The sequence below is a fragment of the Oncorhynchus keta genome, chromosome 14, assembly GCF_023373465.1.
Source record: "Oncorhynchus keta strain PuntledgeMale-10-30-2019 chromosome 14, Oket_V2, whole genome shotgun sequence".
Classification (NCBI taxonomy): Eukaryota; Metazoa; Chordata; class Actinopteri; order Salmoniformes; family Salmonidae; genus Oncorhynchus; species Oncorhynchus keta.
This window is the reverse complement of record NC_068434.1, coordinates 6,437,292-6,446,500: the sequence shown is the minus strand read 5'-3', so window position 1 is coordinate 6,446,500 and position 9,209 is coordinate 6,437,292. Positions and strand designations below refer to the sequence as shown.

Sequence of the window (9,209 nt, the reverse complement as noted above, 5' to 3'; positions counted from 1 at the left end):
ACAAGTTTTTTTTTTTTTTTTGCAGCAACTCAACCAGTCGAAACACTGAGCTTGTTGTTTGTCACAGTGTGATCTTGAGTGAAACCGGTATCAATCGCCAATCCTGTTAAAATGTGTCGATGCGATGCAGCATAAAAGGCTTGTTAGAAAACAGGTACAGGCAGAAGTAGATGCATACCGAACCTGAAATAAATCATCCATACTCCACAGGTTTACGTTGGTTTTGTTAATCTCAATATCCAGTTACTAGCGTGTTAAAAAATATTTTTGAGAAGGGAAAAAAATTAAAAGTATTGGAAACACTTAAGAGAGTCGTTAGAGCCATTGCTGGTAGTTTCATTTGGCTGAAAAGATAATCAACTACCACATCACCGATCAAGCTGCCATCCTTTGATGGGAATTTACCTGGGGACTGCATAGGCTTGGCGTAACACAGCGACGGGATTGAGATTGAGAAAGACGAGCACGAGTGGCGGGAAGACGAGTGAGACATTCACTGTTTGGTGGGGAAAGGAGCAGCTCCAAAAGGATCCAACTCCACGAGCTGAGATGGCTGCTGCTGCTGTCCAACCACCAGTTCTGTGAAGGGCACCGCCCAAAGTCATCCATGATGTTCCCAACCCCCAGTGCCCCGTGAGGAGCTGGTCTGAGGCCTGCCATTGGCCGAAACTATGTCTGTCTTGCCGTCCATTAGACCTTGGCCCTGGTTTAGTCGGCTGCCATCTTTGAGGCCCGAAAGGTTTGCACCAAATGGGTCCAAGATGGCGTCAACCTCACTAGGAAGGCTAGGTAGGGAAGACCCCTTTGTCTTTGTCGGTCATCGTTACGCTGCCGACGCTGGGATGTTCTCCCTTGAGTCTGAGGTGCTGAGGAACCGTTGAGCTCTGGGAGTCCCTCCTGCCGACCCTCTTGTGCCGGCGGACGCGCTCGGGGGTTCGGAAGCTGGGCTTGTTGCTCTTGCGGCCGCCGGTAGGGCGTACCGTGGTGGCGCTTGCCGTTGCCGGGCCGCCCGTCGGTGCTGCCAGAGAGCTTCCTCTGCCGCGAAGACAGCTTTTGAGGCTGCGCTGCTTTAGCCTCTGCTGCTGGGGACTGGTCAAACGTCGAAGGCTGGATGAAAGATGTCCTCGGCGCTCCTGGAGGTGGTTGGTGGGGGGCCGTGGGGCCGGCTGGAAGGGGAGAAGCCGAATGGGTCGATAATCTCAGGGGACACCGGTGGGTTCTGACCCATAGGAGATATCGCTAAGCTTCCAGTCTTGCCAGATTTCGAGAGGTTCCGCTGAACGGAGCTTTTGTAAAGACATCAAACTCCTCCGTGGCTTGGCTGACCACGGCCTCCTGGCTCACCTGCCCGAAGGAGCCGCGGAGAAGATGTCTGCTCTTTCTGTGGGGACGCCACAGGGGAAAGAAAGGCACCGCGCAAAACACATCGGCACCAAATATGTCCTTGATTCCACCACCACTAGGGGAGCTCTAACAGCAGCCACACCGGGCGACTCAGAAGGTGTGATCTTGACCAGCGTGGCCTCCGACTCCCCGCTCTGACCTCCCTCGTGGGAGACAGTAGCTGCAGCAGCCACTGGCCCTCCTGTACCTCCTGGGAGCCTCTTTGAGCGTCCTCCCTTAGCTTTCCTGGGCTCGTAGTCCGAGTCGGAGCTGTGTTTGTCGTAATCCTCCTCGTCCTCCGAGTCCATTAACAGAGGCCTCTGGCCCAGCGTCTCCATTTCCTCCACATTTTCCAGTTCGTTGAAGAATTCTCCATGCTCTTGCTCGCTGTTCAGCCCTTCGTCCTCCTCCGGCTCGTCTTCCTCCTCGCTGCTCTTAGGGGAAGGAGGGTCCGACTCGAAGTCGCTGTCAGATTCGCCGCCCGGTGGTTTGCGGGTCGTCTGTGAGCCGCTGTCAGAGGGGTTTCTCCTCCTGCTTGGTTTGTGCTCCTTGGCAGGAGGTTGCTGTAGCTGTTCCTCAAGGGCTGGCTGGCCCACAGGGACAGGAGCAGCGGCTGGGATACTGAGCTCTTCAATCGGCTGATCTGTCATCAAACTAGAACCTGTGGGATTGAAGCAGACGAGAGAATGTTACAAAAGACGGGAGAACTTGAAGATGTCAATTATATAATTACCGATAGCCTTTACACCCAAAGCTATATGTGACCATATACACACACACACATTGTATTATCTATATTTTCTTTAACATTTACTTTGGTGCATGGAATTAAGATCAATTTAGAAAATATTGCAATGTTAATACCAGCTGCAGCCAATGTCCTTGTTTGTGTAATTGTACATCATTGCCATTCCCAGAAAATTGCACTTCATAACACAGAAAGAAGATAAAAGTACAAAATCCTAAAACCTACTTTCAAGTTTAACAGATTTTCTGATTAAAATAATATGAAAATGTCAAAGAAGCCTATGTTCCAAAAAGAGAGAGATACAGAAGAACCACAACTTAATACAACAAGGGTTTAAGATGACAATAGATTACGCAGAGTAGATAAGGGATGGGGAGTGGGAGGGGACATTTTTAAGACTTGAAACATGATTATTGCTTTTTAAATTCTAAATCGAGTAACGATGCTTCTTATTACGTAGCTTTTGCGAGCTGGAAGGGCTCAGAGAGAGGCTCCTGCTCCTCTGTAGAGAGAGGCAGCTTGTTGTACAAAATACACCCTGGACAGGAAGCTGGACAACGCTTCTTTAGAGCTTGTAAATTCTAATATCACTAGGATGTAGTATTAGTCAAATCTGGATTAACCCGACTGCTCTATCTGGGATTCTTCTGAGGTAACCTTGACGATCTCAGAATGATTTGAAAGCAAATCCCAACAGTTTGTTCCATTGTACTGGAGCAGAAGGCGCAGCAGAGGAGAATTATAGAAACTCATATGGTGCAGAAGCTGCTCTTTCTTTCTCTTTCTCAGAGGCCTAACTTGACCCCACTAACAACAGAAGGCTTAGGCGCAGCAGGAGAACCAACAAGATGTCTTATAAATCTTTAACAACAACAAAAATGTTTCATATTTTTTAACTCCGTAATTAAATGGAGCAATTTAAGAATTCTCTTTCTTTTGAAATTTCAACCCGTTGCCAATTACTCTTTTTCTACACGATCACACACCCTAATAGAAACCAAGTGTCTTTTGAGAAAGACTAGGAGGTAACTGAATAGCATTTGTTCACTATGAATAAGTTAGTTGCGATAGTACGCCGAACATAGCGCCCCCCCGCTGTGCAGACAGAAATGGAAATCTGTTAATATCTGAAAATCTCCAAACTGGCAGGACATGACAGATAGAGGATTAACCTAAACCATTGTTCTACAGTAATGAACAAAGCCAGCGATAAAGAAGGAGGAGGGGCGGGTGGAAACAAGAGAGGAAAACTCATTTTCAGAGAGCTTAAAACGTGAATGATTTATAAATGTATTTAATAAATGATTAACTGTTAATATCCTAATTATAACTTAACAGTATGTAACTATTTTTTTTAAAAAGTTAACTTGATTCTAAAGTATTACGAAACAACTATTCTCGCAGGCTTTGTGTTTATGAGTGTTTGCGAAGCGAGGAAACCTTCTGAATCTGTTGGGACAAACCTGTCGCTATGACAACATGTCATAATCTAATAATAATAATAATAATCTAATCTAACCTCCACCTCAGTGGAACATCTTTTAATCCCCCACCCCCCCAAAAAAAAAAAAAAAATTAAGATTGCAACCTGGAGAGAAACACGTTTATTTTCTGATGTTCTTTCTTCTTCTTTTTTTTAAACAGACATGGGATGACACGGCCAAACACAGACCTTGTTAAACGTGGCGTTAACAACAATGTACATGAATGATGTAAGCTTGTCAGGGACAGCAAAGGGTCGAGCTCCACTGTACATGGGGCTGGGTCTAGTGAAACGGCAGAAAGACGTGTTCTATAATGCTTGCATGTGTTATCCTCTGGGATTTGTATTTTAACTTTAACCCCCCAAAAAAATGAATCAAATCAAATGAGTCTGGCAGTGGGCTGAGGAACTCAGGACCATTCTGGTACCGTCAGGACATGGCCGCCCACCGGATTACCCAGAATTCTCTTCTGGCTGGCATGGGATGGCATCTGCTCCATCCTCTGCTCACGATCTTACACCACCACCACCACCACGCATGAGGATGGCATCTGCTCCTTCCTCTATCTAATGTAATGTCCTGCATGTTTAGGTAATATCCTGTAATGTAATGTCCTGTAAGGTGTAATGTAATGTCCTGTAAGGTGTAATGTAATGTCCTGTAAGGTGTAATGTAATGTCCTATAAGGTGTAATGTAATGTCCTGTAAGGTGTAATGTAATGTCCTGTAAGGTGTAATGTAATGTCCTGTAAGGTGTAATGTAATGTCCTGTATGTTTAAGGTAATATCCTGTAATGTAATGTCCTATAAGGTGTAATGTAATGTCCTGTAATGTCCTATAATGTCATGTCCTGTAATGTAATGTCCTATAATGTGTAATGTAATGTCCTGTAATGTGCTGTGTCCTGTCATGTCCTGTATGTGTGATGTAATGTCCTGTCCTGTATGTGTCATATCCTGTAATGTTTATGTATAACTGCTGACTGCTGCTACCTTGAACAAATCTCTCTTGCAAAAAAAAGATTTGAACTCAAATGAGTCTCACCACCACCACTACTAAGATGTACTCAACCAGCGACAAGATTCTTCCCAGGATCCCACAGGGACAGTTTTCATTACGTAATGAAAACACTTATGTCACCGTATATTCTCGCAGAATGAGATGGACTTAAGCAGTTTTCACTTGATAATACGTGGGGTTAAAATGTCTTGTTACTGGGGTTTATAAAGCATCTCAGATTTCTGATCTAGGATCAGTTTAGCCTTTTAGATCTGAATGAAGAGACTGCTAGGACACAGGTAAGCGCTTCAACCTTGATCGTACACGTCGATCCAGAGCATCCCAAACATGCTCAATGGATGATAGGTCTGGTGAGTATGTAGGCCATGAAAGAACTGGGACATTTTCAGATTCCAGGAATTGTGTACAGATCCTTGCGACATGGGGCCGTGCATTATCATGCTGAAACATGAGGTGATGGAGGCGGATGAATGGCACGACAACAATGGGCCTCAGGATCTCCTCACGGTATATCTGTGAATTCAAATTGCCTTCGATGAAATGCAAATTGTGTTAGTTGTCTGTAGCTTATACCTGCCCATACCATAACCCCACCACCACCATGGGGCATTCTGTTCACAACGTTAACACTTGCCCACACGAATCCATATACATGATCTGCGGTTATGCAGCCGGTTGGACGTATTGCCAAATTCTTTCATTCAATTATTTGGCAACAGGTCTGGTGGACATTTCTGCAGTCAGCATGCCAATCGCACACTCCCTCAAAGCTTGAGACATCTGTGACATTGTGTCGTGTGACAAAACTGCACATTTTAGAGCGGCCTTTAAAATTGTCCCCAGCACAAGGCGCACCTGTGTAATGGTCATGCTATGCCACACCTGTCAGGTGGATGGATAATCTTGGCAAAGGAGAAATGCTCAGTAACAGAGATGTAAACAAATTTGTGCACAAAATGAGAGAAATTAGCTTTTTCTTTGTGTGCATATGGAAAATGTCTGGCATCTTTTATTTCAGCTCATGAAACATGGGACACATTGCGACTGACTTTTTCCCAAACGGAACAGAGAACCCCCACCTCCTACAGTATTACAAATCAGACGTCACAGTCCTTGACATTCTCAATCATTGCTATAATACACCTCACTCACCTAACGTAATTAAATTGAATATTCTATTTTTTATTCACCTTTATTTTAGCAGGGAAATGCCATTGAGACCAACGCCTCTTTTTTCAAGGGAGCCTTACATGTTCACAAAGCATACAAAATGTACAACATTTACATTTAATACTATTGTTATAGGATTTAGAGGCCGAAGGAAGGCCACTGGCATTAATTAACCAACTGAAAAATGTCATTTATCGCATTTTATCAATGGCAATTTGAATGCACAGACATACCGCGACGAGAAGCTAAAAATGTCCCAATTCTTCCATGGCCTGCATACTCAGACACCCATTGAGCAGGTTTGGGTCGACGTGTACGACAGCATGATCCAGTTCCCGCCAATATCCAGCAAATTCGCACAGCCATTGAAGAGGAGTGGGTCAACATTCCACAGCCCACAACCATCAGCCTAATCAACTCTACGAGAAGGAGATTGTGTCGCGCTGCGTGACGCAAATGAGTCACACCCGAACTGGTTTTCTAATACCTTCAACAACAACAAAAAAAGTATCTGACCAATCAATCCCTAGATCAGGGTTTAACACATGTATTTTCATTGACTGATTTCCTGATATGAGCTGTAAGTCAGGAAAATATTTTCGATTGTTAACACGTGGCATTATATATTTTTGTTCAGTATATAAAATGTATTTTGCACAACTAACTAGAGCCCTTTATATATTTGTTTTTGGGATCCACTTCGTAAACGTAATTAGCCTAAATGACACGCGAGTGGAGAAAAGACAGTCTTATTTACAAGCATTTCCCATCCATGTTTCCTTGATGAACTTTGACCTTTTTCCCAAAAGAAGGTGAGAGAGAGGATGTGAGCACATCTAATTGAGATAAGGCCTGGGCGGTAGAGAGGTCTATTAGAATGTAATTATGTGGGAAGGTGTACTGGAATTACTGGAGAAAAAAAAAGAGTCACATTTAAAAAGTATATTATATCAAATCTAATTAGCCAACAAAAATAAATCCACAAATCTAGTTGGAACTGAGGTGAATTTAGATGAATAGGCTAAATCATAGAAAAGACTAGTTGTATTGGACAGAAACTAAATGCCTTAAGCATGTTACCGTCGGGGGTGCATATTTCACTGGAATGTGATACAAAAAGAGGCAGAGGTGTGCTTTAGGACCACAAGGACGCCTCCGAGCTGCAGGGAAGGCTGTTTGGAGTGTTTATCAGACTGGACACATAAATATAATGCCCCCCCACACACTTCTAAAACCAAAGTTGCATCCCTGGTTACAGTCATGTATTAAACATATTAGTCAAGCAGACATGGGGGCGGCAGGGTAGCCTAGTGGTAAGAGCGTTGGACTAGTAACCGAAAGGTTGCAAGTTCATATCCCCGAGCTGACATGGTACAAATCTGTTCCTCTGCCCCTGAACAAGGCAGTCATTGAAAATAAGAATTTGTTCCTAACTGACTTGCCTGGTTAAATAAAGGTAAAATAAATAATACAAATCAGCAAACACAGTTTGATCTCAATGAGGATTGTGTCAGGATATTTTCACTTGGACTTTGCAATCAGATTGGATTTTTTAACCGCCATTCTACAACTGATTAAACATCAAAGCTGGGATTTACCCAGTACATGTTCTCCACTCTGAGGTTGAGAGAGAGACAGTGAGCTGCTTATGGTTTAATATTCACCTGTTTACCTTTTTTTTAAAAAGCACAGTCCGGTTTATATAACATGTTGGTTAAGGATTCCCCAAAGCACAATACTGTATGTATTGGAAAGTATTCAGACTCCTGGACTTCTTCCACATTTTTGTTATGTTAGTTTTACTCAAATGAATGAAATAAATACAAATCCTCAGCAATCTACACACAATAACCTTTTTTCTGCTTTGTCATAATGTGGTAAGAAGTTTTTGCAAATGTATAACAAATAAAAAAAAATGAAATACCTTATTTACATAAGTATTCAGACCCTTTGCTATGATACTTGAAATTGAGCTCAGGTGCATCCTGTTTCCATTGATCACCCTTGAGATGTTTCAACAACTTGATTGGAGTCCACCTGTGGTAAATTCATTTGATTGGACGTGATTTGTAAAGGCACACACCTGTCTATATAAAAGGTACCACAGTTGACAGTGCATGTCAGAGCAAAAACCAAGCCATGAGGTCGAAGGAATTGTCTGTAGAGCCCCGAGACAGGATTGTGTCGAGGCACAGATCTGGGGAAGAGTACCAAAACATTTCTGCAGCATTGAAGGTCCCCAAGAACACAGTGGCCTCCATCATTCTCAAATGGAAGAAGTTTGGAACCACCAAGACTCTCCCTAGAGCTGGCCACACAGCCAAACTGAGCAATCAGGAGAGAAAGGCCTTGGTCAGGGAGGTGACCAAGACCCAGATGGTCACTCTGACAGAGCTCTAGAGTTCCTCTGTGGAGATGGGAGAACATTCCAGAAGGAAAACCATCTCTGCAGAACTCCACCAATCAGGCCTTTATGGTAGAGTGGCCAGACGGAAGCCAATCCTCAGTAAAAAGGCACATGACAGACCGCTGGAGTTTGCCAAAAGGCACCTAGACTCTCAGACCATGAGAAACAAGATTCTCTGGTCTGATGAAACTAAGATTGAACTCTTTGGTCGAATGCCAAGCGTCACATCTGGAGGAAACCTGGCACCATCCCTAATGTGAAGCATGGTGGTGGCAACATCATGCTGTGGGGATGTTTTTCAGCGACAGGGACTGGGAGACTAGTGAGGATCAAGGGAAAGATGAGCAGAGTAAAGTACAGAGAGATCCTTGATGAATACCTGCTCCACAGCGCTCAGGACCTCAGACTGAGGCGAAGGTTCACCTTCCAACAGGACAACGACCCTAAGCACACAGCCAAGACAACGCAGGAGTGGCTTCGGGGACGAGTCCTTGAGTGGCCCAGCCAGAGCCCGGACTTGAACCCGATCTAACATCTCTGTAGAGACCTGAAAATAGCTGTGCAGCGACACTCCCCATCCAACCTGACAGAGCTTGAGAGGATCTGCAGAGAGGAATGGGAGAAACTCCCCAAATACAGGTGTGCCAAGCTTCTAGCGTTAAACTCAAGGAGACTCGAGGCTGTAATCACTGCCAAAGGTGCTTCTAACAAAATATTGAGTGAAGGGTCTGAATACTTACGTCAATGTGATCGTTTAAAAAAAATGTTTTTATAAATTAGCAAAAGTTTCTAAAAACCTTTTTTTGCTTTGTCATTATGGAGTATTGTGATGTCATTATGGGGTATTGTGATGTCATTATGGGGTATTGTGATGTCATTATGGGGTATAGTCTGTAGATTGATGAGGGAAAATAACAATTCAATACTTTTTTTGGAATCCGGCTGTAACGTAACAAAATGTGGACAAAGTCCAGGGGTCTGAATACTTTCCAGAAG

The 9,209-nt window shown here is 43.8% G+C and overlaps 1 protein-coding gene across 1 annotated transcript in view; it reads right to left on the bottom strand.

The window, feature by feature from the left end:
• Positions 1–453: 453 nt before the first annotated feature.
• The window catches only part of LOC118381659 (BMP-2-inducible protein kinase-like), a 118,791-nt gene continuing 110,035 nt past the window's right edge, over positions 454–9,209 (bottom strand). The window contains exons 18-22 of the mRNA XM_052462663.1: positions 6,040–6,278; positions 1,426–2,044; positions 1,258–1,381; positions 828–1,166; positions 454–598 (exon numbers count right to left, since the gene is read on the bottom strand). Of these exons, the coding sequence (XP_052318623.1) occupies positions 494–598; positions 828–1,166; positions 1,258–1,381; positions 1,426–2,044; positions 6,040–6,278 (1,426 nt within the window). The 3' untranslated portion in view covers positions 454–493. The remainder of the gene's footprint in view (positions 599–827; positions 1,167–1,257; positions 1,382–1,425; positions 2,045–6,039; positions 6,279–9,209) is intronic.